The following is a 13,338-nucleotide window of genomic DNA, read 5'->3' as shown; positions in this document are numbered from 1 at the left end:
ACGTTCCAAAGATAGAGATTTTACAGTTTCTTCAAGTAGCCTGTTCCAGTGTTTGACCACCCTCATAGTCAAAAAGTTCCTCCTAACCTCCAACCTAAATTATTCCTGCTGACGCTTGAGGCCATTGCTCCTAGTCCTGTCCCCTACAGCCATCTCCATCATCAATGTAATTTCTAGTCAGGTATTTGAAGACTTATCAAGCCCCCGTCAATCTTGGATTTTTCCATACTAACGAACTCTTGTTCTTTCAGCCCATCAGTATGTTATGTTTCCAAGGCCCCTAATCATTTTTGATGCTTTGTGCTGGAATTTTTCCAATCTGTCCACATCCTTCTCGAAGTGTGAGGCCCCAGATTGGACACAGTGCTCCAGGTGAGGCCTCACCAGTGTTGAATAGAGCTTCCCTTGATTAGCAAGTGGCACTCCTGTTAATACAAACAGTGCATTGAACCAACAAGAGCACACTGTTGGCTCATATTCAGTTTATGGTCTCCTGTAATCCCCAGGTTCTTCTCTGCAATACTACAGCCTTGCCTGTCATTCCCCAGTCTGTATCTCTGCATGCAGTTATCCTATCCCAAGTGCAGGACTTTGCACTTGTCCTTGCTGAATATTATCTGGTGGATTGTGGACCATTTTTCCAGTCTGTCTAGGTCATTCTGGATCCTAGCCCTACCCTCTGAAGACTCTGCAACTCCACCCAATTTGGTGTTTTTTGCCAGTTGGCTAGGCATACACTCAAACCGTCATCCAAATAATTAATGAAGATATTAAACAATACCCGACCCAGTCCCTTGGGAAGCCCCACTTGATAGCTCTGCCAGCCAGACATTGAGCCAAGAATGATTACTTACCAAGCATGATGATGCAACCAGTTATGTACCCACTTTACAGTACCTTTATCTTGTCTGTATTTCCATAGCTTGTTAATGAGAAAATCGTGAGAAACAGTGTCAAAAGCCTTGCTAAAGTCAAGGTAGGTAATATCCACTGATGTCCCCCCACATCCACAGAGCTTGTCTTCTTATCATAGAAGAAAATCAGGTTGGTCAGGAATAACTTGCTGTTTGTGAATCCATGCTGGTTGTTGCTGATCACCTTGTTCTCCTCTAGGTGCTTCACAGTAGATTCCTTGAGAACCTGCTCCATGATCTGTCCAGGTATTGAGGTCAGGCTGACTAATCTGCAAGTCCCTGGATCCTCCTTCTTCCCTTTCTTAAAGATGGGCATTAAACATCTGGGACTTCACCTGACCTCCAGAAGTCCTCAAAGAGGGATAACCAATGGCTCTAAAATTTCCTCAGCTAATTCCTTCACCCAGTTCCATATATTCTGATTTAGGAATAGCTTATCCTGGGCTCTAGACAGGTGTTGATGTATTTTTTTAAAACAGAGTGATCTAAAAAGCATGTCTGTTGATATATCCCTTATTTAACTTCCAGATGTAACTACAAGAACTTTTTATTAAATAGCCTACAGGATTGTTTTGTGCCCGTGTTTTGTTTTGTTTTTGAAGAAAAGCAATACACATCCTTGCATTAAAAATATGATGAAGTCTGCTATTCTCCATTAAGAGACATTCAGAGATTAAATTAACTCCAGTAGGAAGAGGTCTGTATCTTCAGTGTAGGTGGCTCCTCTGCACTGAGTTTAATTTCACCCTCAGTGCATGAAAGTCAGATATTACTTAGCGAGAAAAACATATCATTTAATACTATTACTTTTAGAATTTCAGTCAGTTTTGCTCAGTTCTAATTTTAGACACAGTCATTTTGATTTGTGACCAATAAATGCTACGCTTTCTAATTAAACTTATATTTAACAGTCACGTGCTTCAGTGAGCAATGTGGAATGACAGTGATGGAAGTGGGTGGATAGCACAATAGATGGTGACAGGAGAAGCTCATCCGCTAAAGAAAGGAGACAGATGAATTCCAGGATGCAGATAGCAATCAAGAGAGCAAGAGAACAGGGGAATTTAAAAGGGTAGAAAAAGATTTAGGGTTTTTTCCTCCATAGTGAGGTATTCCAGAATAGCTGTTGCTGATTAACTGTTACTGTTTAATTGCTTGTGTATTTGTTCATCTTCCAGAATACTTGCAATCTATAAATAAGAGTATCTCGTTCTGATTTAGTTCAGTTGCATTTGGAAGTGGATTATGCTACTTCAGAATAAGGCACCTTTATTCTGGAATACAAGTGTCCACACAGGACACTTAACAAAGAACTAATTGGCTTTAAATTTGCATTTTGCCATACTCTGAATTAACTTCCCTATGTGATTGCCCAAGAGCTTTTAGAAGCCAAAATTGAGACCCAGCGTATGCGTACACTGCATGCACTATGCAACCTAAATACTTCACAGGGTTAGGTTACCCCCTTGCAAAAATGAGAGCTTGCGAATCAGCTGGGGGTATGCAGAGCCACGTGAAACAAGTGAATGGGACCATTGAAGTGCTCTCGCAATTTGCTGCACTTTTATTTCGAAAGGCAGTGCTTTTCCAGTCAGTGGCCCAGGACCACTAAAGCGCTCCATTTGATCAGAGAAGAAATGCCCTTTGAAGTTATAGCTGTAGTGACTATCCGAGTGGCTCATCTTGAACCTGGCAGCTAAGCAGGTTGCAAACCACCGGATGCAAATGACCTGGGTTCTACTGCCAGGGTTTTCCGAGTTAGGGGCTCGTCAGACCACAGTTCATTTTCCTCCTGTTTTACAATACAGAATGAGTTCCTTGCCTTCATCCTCCATTTGACTTTAACCAAAAGTTCAGTCTCACCCCTGCAAGTTGACCACAGTTTGAGTTTGAACAAAAACCACAGTTTGGATTTACACACACGAGTGTACGTTCCAAAACTGCTTTCATGCACTTTCAGTCAGAAAGAGAAATCCCAGACCACTCTACAATAAGCAATCCCACCTGAACACAAAGTATTGAATGCCTGCAAAGAACCATTCACAATCAATTCTCAGACTAAAAAATAATTATAATTTTGAGTAGCATGAATTCAAAGAAATCTCCCAGCACAGAGTGATTTTTTTGTCCATTCTCAAGAATTTGATGCAGAGCACAGTCAGCTACATCCTAGAGAAACATATTTGTCTCAGCAGGTCATACATTGGTGAGCATTTGTGATGTAGGGGGTTAGGGCCTTTTTAAGATTAAAACAAAGGTGTTGAATTGGCAGCTAAAGGACATGAACGTTAGTGAAGGGTAAGCATCACTCTCCTGATGAGTTTTTGGAAGCTTACTCTGTGGAGGCAGATTCCTGGATTTGTACTCTTTTGATTTTCTGCATTGCTTCCACTTTTACCCTTGGCTGCTTTAATAATAATAATAATAATAATCCTACATAGAAGAGTTTTGGGTGCGCTGCCTACTGTATCGCTATAATACAGTGCCTCCACTGGAAAGACAGCAGCACTTAAATAAGAAATTCAAATCAAAGCTGCAAAAAATAATCCTCAAATAATTGATTTCCTAACTGCAGTTCCAAAAGGAAATATTAATTGCCAGATTTATGCAGCAACATTCCATGTTCAGTCAAAATAAGCCATTTGCCTCTGCTCTGGAGCTCTCATCTGCTTTTTGTATTCTTCACCTCTCTGACAGCTTATATTTTATTGAACAAATTACTGACGGAGGTCAGGTACAGGAATCTATGATATTCACCACCAAAATATTTAAAGCTTCAGTGAAAATACTGCTTCTATGTTAATCCATCCTTCCCAGAATCTGCTGTTGAGCCTGGTAACTGTTGCTTAAATAAGTAATACCTTAATATATGAGTTATATATTATTTTGATAGCACTGCATAAAAATAAGTACTGTAACCTTTCAGTGTAATATGTTGAATATTCGGGGGGGGCGGTTTCCTTGTAAGCCAACTAAATCCCATGAAACAGTAATTACTGATAATATTTTGGTCTTTTGTGCTACCTTTTATCACAAGACTTGATAGAATTTGCAGGCATTATTTTGGATAATCTTCTCTCAGCTACCAGTAGTCCACATTTCATTTAGATGTAGCAACGCTCGAGCACAATTTTGGCTAATAGAATAGAACTGCCCTGGATTTTTTAATTGGTGCTGGCCTAGCATTCATATATGTTGTGTTGACAAATGCATGGATTTCTTAGGCAATGTAGTCCAGAAGGGGAACAGCTCTATTTGGTGACAAAGACCATACAGTACTTTATTTCTCTTTCCTTTAAAATATAGCCAGGAAGTTTTATAGCAGTGTTATTTTTAAGTGTGACCTGCAAGGTTTGTTGACTTCAGTGATTTGTGTATAATTGTTTGTACATGTTTGATTGCCATTGGTGAGGCAAGAGAAGGTGTTTTATTGCTCATGTTCGATACCACATGCTTATTTCTTACTTTTACCACTAGCCTCCTGCTTAGCTGAAAATGAGTCTCAGCTAGACCTTTCTCTTCTGATTTTAATAACTTGCCAGAGCAATGGAGATGGCTCAGATCTTACAGTATGAAAAGCTTGTATTTGAAAAGAACACATTGTTCTGTTGTTTGGAGGGGGAAACGATGTATATCCTCTTCCACTAATTTTTCAGAAATGTTTTTTAAAATGTCACATATTCACCTTTTCGTATGGGGCAGGAGGAGGAAGGTACCATTTCAAGAGGGGTATCTTTACCCTTCTTTGAGACTGAGAAATCCAAACTTGGATGAAATGGATGGATGGATGGGTGCAACTCCCATTAATTTCTGAAGAACTTTTGTAGCCATGCTAACAGACAAAATTGGTTCAAAATGTTGATATCTTCATTTTGCAAGTTAGAAGAACCTAGGGCAGCTATAATGGTATCTGATAAGAAGTTCCATCATGCACCTTAATCCCCGATCAGTCAAATGCCACTAAATAAATCAACTGATAGGATGATTGCTGTTAATAGGTCTATAACTGCTATTTTTGAGATTAGTTTCAGGCCAATAATAGAATAAAGGGGATGTCCTTATTCAACATTTTCAAAAGCTTTCAGAGATGATCGCTAGGTCAGGTTTTCTGACAAATTTAACTTGTTGCCTAAAATTATTTAGTAACGTTTGGATATTGTTATTTGGTGCACAGAAGTTCCCTTGTTGGCTCACTGGATGCAAACAAGACTGTTTTCTAACACAGAGGAGTCAAATTAACAGGAACTGGGAAAACACACTCCCTGAATGTAAGAGGGACCAAAACAAAAAAAAAAGATTTCGGCTGAATTGCAGTTTCTGGGAACATAATTATTTTGAGGGGGAAAGTAAGCCAATATGCCAGCCACTCTGTAAATTAGCATGAGCTTCTGTTGGTTTGACTTCTCTCATGTCACTACTTGTAAAGCACGGAGGCCATCTCTCTTTTACTAAACCTGCAACAACAAAAGAAGATCCAGTTCCGAGAATGGAATTCGATATGCAGCAGGAAAGAATGGAATGTCCCTCTAGCTAGAGCGTTATTCATAAGGTGAAAATGCATATTTGTGTGGGGGAGACCGTGGAATGGGACAGCACGCGGATGCTAACCTAAAGCATGCATTAGTTTCTGAACGCCATTTCTCTGAACCTGCTTTTTTCATGCAATTTGTGAGCACACAGTAGGCGTTGTCCACAACCTCAGAAGTAAAAGGCCGTTTTCTCAGGTATGCTCAAGCTCTTTTTGGCACACCTCAGATTAAGTATCTCTCTACTGACTTTTTCAAGATACGCTAATGCGTATAGCCTCTTAGGGGGGGCTCTTCTGCCAGTTTTGTGTAACACAGGTTATCTCACTAACTCATGCCGGACTTTTCCCCATAATTTACTAAAACTCTTGGCTTCCAGACCAGGAGGTTTAGAGTCAGCAAATGGGATCCTCAGCTCCCCATCCTATCTCCACGTTGCCAGATGGTACTACAGGGAAACAAGCAGGCCTTGAGGATCTTTTCAAAAGGATTTGATTTTTTGAGAAACTTTCATCATAAATAGGCCATGATGAGAAGGGGTAAGAGCTGGATTAGTGGATGTCATTTATTCCTGGTATCGTTTGTCAGAAGACAAAGAAGAAAATAACTGTTCAGTGCACTGCAGCAAATTTGTTATCCCAATAATATGCTGTTGAATTTATTTCAGTGTTTTATCTGTAGGAATCACCTCTTTTTTTTTTTTTCCCAAGGTCATTTATTTTAATCATCAACCAGCATAGAGAAAAAAGTTAGGGTGATACTGAACTAAATCGCACCGTTTTTCTTTTCTTTTAAAAAAAATATAATTATATAATTAAGGCAACAATCAGAGAAGATGTGAATATAGGCATGCTTAATCCTTGTATTGCTCAGAGAATTTTTTTTCACTTTGAATATGAATACATGTACAGCTTGGCTTCATAATTCTAGACAGACCTTATACTCCATCTTAGGTGATTTAATGATACAGCCAGGAGCTTGATTAACCATGATGGGAAACTAAATGTAGGCAAGCTCCCGTGTCACTATGGATTATAAAGCTGTGAGTTGTTGTGAAAGGATCTGTATGCTTCATGTAGGAGATTAGGTTGCTATGTTCTTCCTTGAAGGTACTGGTACCAGTAGCAGTGATGATAATTGGGCTGTATAAAGAAATGAAGTGTCGCTCACTTTGTGAAAAGCTTGAAGGCAATGCTAAATGTTTGTAAGCAAAATAAATGAATAGTTTCAACAAAACTGGGGCAAATTTAATCTGACGAGAACAATTAAAAGGTCAGAATGTTTTTATAAAATGGTTACATGCATCACCTGCCCTACTCTGCTAAAAGTATGGCCCACGATTCATGCTATTGTTAGGACTTTTGAGAGGGGATCATTGCATCTGTTCAAAGTGGAACTCTTAATCAGCCCAAGCTATGGAGCATTTTATAATGCCAATATGTACTTTTTTAAAGCTACTAAGCATGCTTATAGTGCAGTGACCAAAACATCTGTGAATAAAGAAGGGACTACAAATATCTCAACATTTTTTTTTTATGTAATTAAATATAAAACGATAGGGCAAGGCTGTACAGCCCTTAAAGATTCTGGACACTTGGACTTTCACCTGGGGAGGAAGGAAGTGAGGGTTTTGCTTACTCGTTTGTTTTTGTTCCCAAGAAGTCCCTGTTAAATGAAGTTCACTCTACAAGGCACTCAACATTTTTGTGCTCCACAGTTGTACCCAGTTATGATCTCACCAATCCAGGAGGCTCCAAATCGATTCGGAGGGTTTTTTTTGGTCTCCTGATTCGATTCAGATACGGTGATTAGGTCTCCAAATCGGGCCGAATCTTCTCCAGATTGAATCCGTGGCCAAAACTTCGCACACCCCTAATATGGAGTTAAAAATGGTGCGTTGCAAAGGGACATAAAAGAACCTGGATAGATCAGATAAAAATGTAGTACATCGTGATACAAATCAGTCCATTTAGCCATATTAGTGAGGAAAAGGTCAGAAAACAGAAAGTAATGTACAATGGAAAATAAATGTTATGCAAGAGAGACCACAGCTCAGATGAATTAAGTTAGACATCTTTGGGAGGAGCAGAAGTGGGTGAGACGTTAAAAAAACTCCACATTTTACACAGCTGTGTGTTTAACATGAACCTATCCCTGCAAGCATATCACTGAATACATTGGTATCCCACAGGACTGCCCAGACTTCCTGTAGGTACCTAAGATCATTTTTTACCTAAGGAACAGCTCTATTTATTAGTACCAAAGCTCTGATCTACACCTGACTTAACCACTTACATGCTTAAACACAAGAATGTGCTTAAGCTTTTAGTACAGCTAGACCCTGACTGCTTTTCTTGTATTCACCAAATATATTAGAAAATATGAAATTACAGTATATTTGGGGGTGTAGCTCAGCAGTTTTTAGCCCACAAAGACAAATCTGTGCCAGTTTTGCCAGAGCAAAAATTGAGTAAGAACGTACATGTTTTGGTGCTAGGTAAGTTTGATCAGGAGCACAGCTGCATCTCTCTTTGAAACCAGTAACTACTTGTTTTTTTCATTAATGTCTTACTCAAATAATGGCATCACTTCACTATTTACAGGCTGTGATGACTGCCCAGTAAAATGAGGAAATTCAATCAAGACTTGAATAAATCAGGCAGAATTTTCTTTTAAAATTAGCACTGCTGCACAGAACTACCAATTCAGTGTTGTACAGCTGTGACTATCTGTGCATTTCAGGAGTTGGCTGTGTTGCACAGAGGCAGTCTGCACTGGGTGGTAGTCCATGAAAGCTCTCAGCCCCTTCCCAGAAAATGTAAAAGCCTTATTTCCCTTAACAACATGCTGTCATGACCATGCTTTCTGCATTTCCTATTCTAGAGGACAGTACAAGACGTGGGATAGGATAAGCAGCATGCGGTCTGTATTCACACTAGTTGATGATCTAGTCTGGTGTCTGGCTTTCCATTTATTGCAATCTACAGGGACCCAGGCATCAGTACAGAAAACATTGTCCTTCCCCACAGACCCAAGCAAAAGCCCTAGCTCATGAAGTACTGAATAGTTTCAATCAAATCTAAGGCTTTCAAGTCCTGTTTTCCTTCATATCATCTCATCCCTGCCCTTTATTTTAGAGCTGTGGTAACCACTGTGGTCTCTTGCACCCAAGGCAAGCAGTCACCAGGCAGACTGCCCTGCTGCTCTGTAGTCAGCTGCAACAGGGTATTAGAGTACTTGGAAGTTGCTTTTCCAAGTATTTCCCTTGCATTAGTCAATTAAATACTCAGGATACAACATCGGGGTTCATTTTAGCAAAGTTGTATGTAAACTAGTGTTACACAACATTGGCAGTTTGTAATGAATTCTGGCGAAGTTTAAACCAGTCTGGTATGTCCTATATTCAAAGACTATACTGCTTTAGAAACAGGTGCATGCAGTTTTATGCTAGCTCTTATTTAAATATTATTATGACACTGGTTTGTATCTAAGTTTGGAAACATCACCTATTTGTGACGTTCAGGCAGCACAATTTGGGTTTTCTTTTGCACAGCAGCTACTTTTGAAATAAGATTGGGGGGGGGGGGGTTCTTTTCTTTTGAAAGAAGCAGTTTGCAGGTGCCCACCACCTACATCTATTACTTAACGCAGTTCTGTAAATAAATGTAGCCCTTCACAAAACTGGTAGGAAACAAAAGACATCTAAGAGTGAATGAGTTTAACATTAGGCAGGCCACATCTTAAACATTTCAGATCACACACCTGATTATTACTGAGCACCTTCAGCTCCTATTAACTCCAATTGGAAGTTTCCCCTCCAGGAGCAAACCTTTCTACAAGCAAGGCTTCAGTTGCAGTAGATCAATGTATGAATGATTCCTCGAAAGAGTAGTCATGAAGGAAGTGAAAGGGCTACTCAAGGACAGCAGAAGCAAGAGAGCAAGGCTTAGGAGGTAGCCTAAGGAGTAGTGTGAAAAAGAAGTGCAAACAGTGGTAACAGAGGATGAAGGAGGAGGGAATAAGGAGACAAATATGAAATACAGGAAATAAAATTAAAGACTTTGGTGTTTTGATGTGTTGTGTGAGGAGGAGTTTTAAATTGATGCAGTAGAAGTCAGGAAGCCAAATGAAGGACTAGCAGATATCTTAACAGCTCCTAAGGAACATACATTGCATTTATCCCAGGATAAACCATTTTATCCTTGGACAAAGTGTAGTTGTTCAGACATCCATGCCTGTTGTCCCAGACAAATCCTAGAAAGGTTCATGGGATAAGAAATACTAACATTTTATCTGAACAGTGATCCTGGGATTGCATCACTGAATCAATTTCAGAAAAGCGGCAGTATGTTCAGCTGCTCTCCAAAACCTGATTAGAAAGGTGATGTATGTACACACCAATCCTAGGATATTTCTGTTCAGGGACAAATACAGATACAGCTTGTCCAGGGACAAATGCAACATCTGTTTCTAGCCTTTTTTCCAGGTGACATGCCATCATCAATAATGAACATTCATGTTCTTGCACTCACTTGTCAGTAATTGCTTCTTCATGGAAACTTGTAGTTGTACGTTATTTTCCTTTCAACAATGAAGTGGAGCGGTTGGATGAAATCATCGGTTATCCAAGCCAAATCCAGGGGCTTCCAGTGCTTGCTTTCCTTTGCTGTAATCAGAGATATCATAGTTGCAAATGACACTGAGACAGCGAGATGGATGGCAAGGTATTACCAGCTAACAGAGTTTAATTTGTTTCATACACTTGGCTGATCAATGGTCCTGCGAATTCTGAACATGCTGTAATGAAGGCAGTCCCTTGTATCTAATCAGTCAGATCCCTCGCCACCGCCAGAGTGGTTGTCACTGCTGAATAAAGCAATCATCACTGAGGACTTGTTAAGGTGTGAAGGCAAATCAGTCACTGAGGTCTCTTTAATGATTGAGCGGATGTATTCTACTCTAATGTTGGAGCATGCAAATTGGCAAAGCATTAACAGGGCTGATGAGGGCTCAGAGGAAGCAGACATATATGTAGGGCAAAATCCCAACCACCTGGAAATCCATAGGCGAATTACCATTTGGGAGGAACAGTTCCATCTTTTCTGATTGTAGAAGCATGAGGTCTTTTAGGAGTTTTATTTTCTTTTAATTCAGAAAATGAATCTGAAAAAAATGGTTTATTTTCAATTTCAAAATTGTACCTCATGTTGGGTTCTCATCTGTTTCCTCTCCTGTCAAGCTATTATGCATGTAATCAGCTATTCTTAATGACATTGTCAGCTGGTTCATACATTTTGGAGAAAAAAGGGGGAACAGAGTCTGCTTCTTCTCACAGCTGTTGGTTGCTAGTTTAATTTTACTCATCTTCCTCCCACCATCCCTCACAGGGGATATCCCAGGAGCTGTTATGCCTCAACAACCTTATATTTATCCTATAGAAGAAGATAGCCATAGTTTTTTGCCCCGAAGGTACTGGGTGATATATTTTGAGGAGCTTGTGGACATTTGTGGTAGATGTCATTGACAAAGACCATGGGTTAAGCAAGCACCATAGAAGGTGCCATGTTGAAGAGACATTACAAGATTGAGCTAGTTGGAAAAGTTCCACTGAAACTTTTTTTTTAAAGCTCCATTAAATAGCATAGAGGACACTGAGCCTCTTCACCCAGTGGGCATAACTTAATGCTCTTTGATTTTGTTAAGTCAGTACCTCTGGGCCTAATCAGCATTGCAAAATCGTTTGCACCTGCTCCCTCACTGTGCTCTGGAAAGTGATGATTCTGCAGGTGCAAAGAGCTCTGCCCATGTTTGAGAAGTAAGCCCCCCCCCGCCGTGCTAAGTGTCTCAGCCGATATAATAGACGCTTGGGAAGGGAGTAATGGTGAAGATAGATATCCAGGTGAAGTGGTGGAAGGGAAGAATCTAGGCACTTTTTGGGGAAGGGTTTCTAATGCCATTACGCTTGGGGACTTCCCTCGTGGAGAAGTTTTCAGAGATTATGTGTTGCAAACAATTCAGTACAGCTTTTAAATCAAATACACCTTGCAGAGAGTTACAATATACTGCTACCTGAGTACAGGAGTATCTTTTCCCATTGACTAATGCTGCTCTCTCCAACTTTTTTTCAACCTCTGTGAAGAGTTGGTCTGATCCAGGATGCATGCTGTGTAATCCATTGCCATGGATTGCTTTTCATTTTTTTTTCTTTTTAAAATAAATTTTCAAAGAGAAGAGAAGAGGCATAGCATGGCACAGGCAAAAAGTCAAGTTCAGATCGTTCTCGGTGTCCATTACCCAAGACCAGAAAATTAGCAGCAGTCTTTTTTGTACAGCAATATTCCAAATAAAATCCATTGTGAATAACCAGGGTTGCATCTCAGAATTCTGTGCTCCTAATAATTACCTGACAGGGAAAGAAGAGGTAGGTTAGTTATTAAACCTAGTGCCATCCTCTCACAAATTTTCCATTAATTAGTTAAGTGCTCTGGGATTCAATTCTGTGGCTCCCAGTGACTTTAGTAGCAGTCACATGGCTAATAAACACTTCATGTAGTAGCTTGTAAATAGTCTTTGATTTGGAAGCAAGTGTACATTTTACATTTACACATCCAAGTTTTTGTCAAAGGCATAGTATGTCTGTTTACCTTGATTGCAAATAAGTATTATTGGTATGTGTACAAAATATGGTGGGATTCTAACGGTAATATTGTCAGGTGGAAGAGCATGGGGTTTTAATCAGTATTATATCCAAACTGTAGGTTAATCCCTTCTCTCCATCCTTAAGAGTAATTTTCTTCCTTTCTTTCCCTCTAGGCCTACCTTATGGATGGGAAGAAGCATACACAGCTGATGGAATCAAGTACTTTATCAAGTAAGTAGTGGCATCAAAGCCACGTAAATTGTTTCTATTGCATCTGGAAGGAGATCCAACCCCCCCACCCCCCACCAAAGAGGCAGGTAAGGATCGGGCCCCCACCCTTGTGTACGTGCCATAGGGGTATACTAAGGTTTAATTCTCCCTAAATTGAAGCGGTATTTTTAAAAACCCACCGTTTCAATTTAGGGAGAACTAAACTGAATGAAACCCCTGTGGCGTGTACAAGCAGCCCTAGAAGCTACATAAAAATCAGTAGCGCAACAAGCATCATCCAGCAATGTATGCAATAGAATTGAAAAAATTCCATCCCCTAAGATGTCCATCCACCTGAACATATAACCATACAAATGCTGTTTAAGTTGGCGTTGTGGTCCCACAGAAGGGACTATATAGTACTGTACTTGGGAGTTTGCATGTAGCTCTGGTTCCAGTCGAAGGAACTCTTCCCAAAGTCATCCTCAAAATCATAGGTTTCTCTAGGTTCACCGACACTATGGATCTACCTAAGATTCGATGCTGGTGGCCCAGTCATTCTGTAAGCACACTCAAGAATCCTTTCTGCTACCTGCAGTGGTTCCTGGACAGCTAGTTAGGGAAGTGATGGATGTAGCTTCCCAGTCTCCTTCTATTCTGCGTAGAGTGTACCTGAATGCTTTCCAGTAGTGTGTGTTTGTCTCCCTTCATGGTTTCCCCTTTTCATAGATTTCATAGACATTACGACTGGAAGGGACCTCGAAAGATCATCGAGTCCAGCCCCCCCACCCGAAGGGCAGGAAGTCAGCTGGGGTCATAGGATCCCAGCAAGATAAGCATCCAATTTGCTCTTGAAGGTGTTCAATGTAGGTGCTTGAACCGCTTCCGATGGCAGGCTGTTCCAGACCTTGGGGGCTTGGACGGTAAAGAAATTCTTCCTTTTGTCCAGCCTGAAACGGTCTTATAGTAGTTTATGACGGTTCAACGTCGTCATCCCTTGGGGCGCTCTGGTGATCAAACGTTCCCCCAGATCCTGGTGGTCACCCCT

At 40.4% G+C, this 13,338-nt stretch overlaps 1 protein-coding gene across 3 annotated transcripts in view; it reads left to right on the top strand.

Annotated features, from left to right (window-relative positions):
• Positions 1 to 13,338, top strand: part of STXBP4 (syntaxin binding protein 4) — a 194,423-nt gene that overhangs the window by 148,306 nt on the left and 32,779 nt on the right. For all 3 annotated transcript variants that reach the window (XM_019517254.1, XM_019517249.1, XM_019517241.1), the window contains one exon: positions 12,254 to 12,311. In XM_019517254.1, coding sequence (XP_019372799.1) covers positions 12,254 to 12,311 — 58 coding nt within the window. The remainder of the gene's footprint in view (positions 1 to 12,253; positions 12,312 to 13,338) is intronic.

This window comes from Gavialis gangeticus, unplaced genomic scaffold, assembly GCF_001723915.1.
Source record: "Gavialis gangeticus isolate Ggan-Ray unplaced genomic scaffold, GavGan_comp1, whole genome shotgun sequence".
In the NCBI taxonomy this organism is placed as follows: Eukaryota; Metazoa; Chordata; order Crocodylia; family Gavialidae; genus Gavialis; species Gavialis gangeticus.
This window is presented reverse-complemented; position numbering and strand designations above follow the sequence as displayed.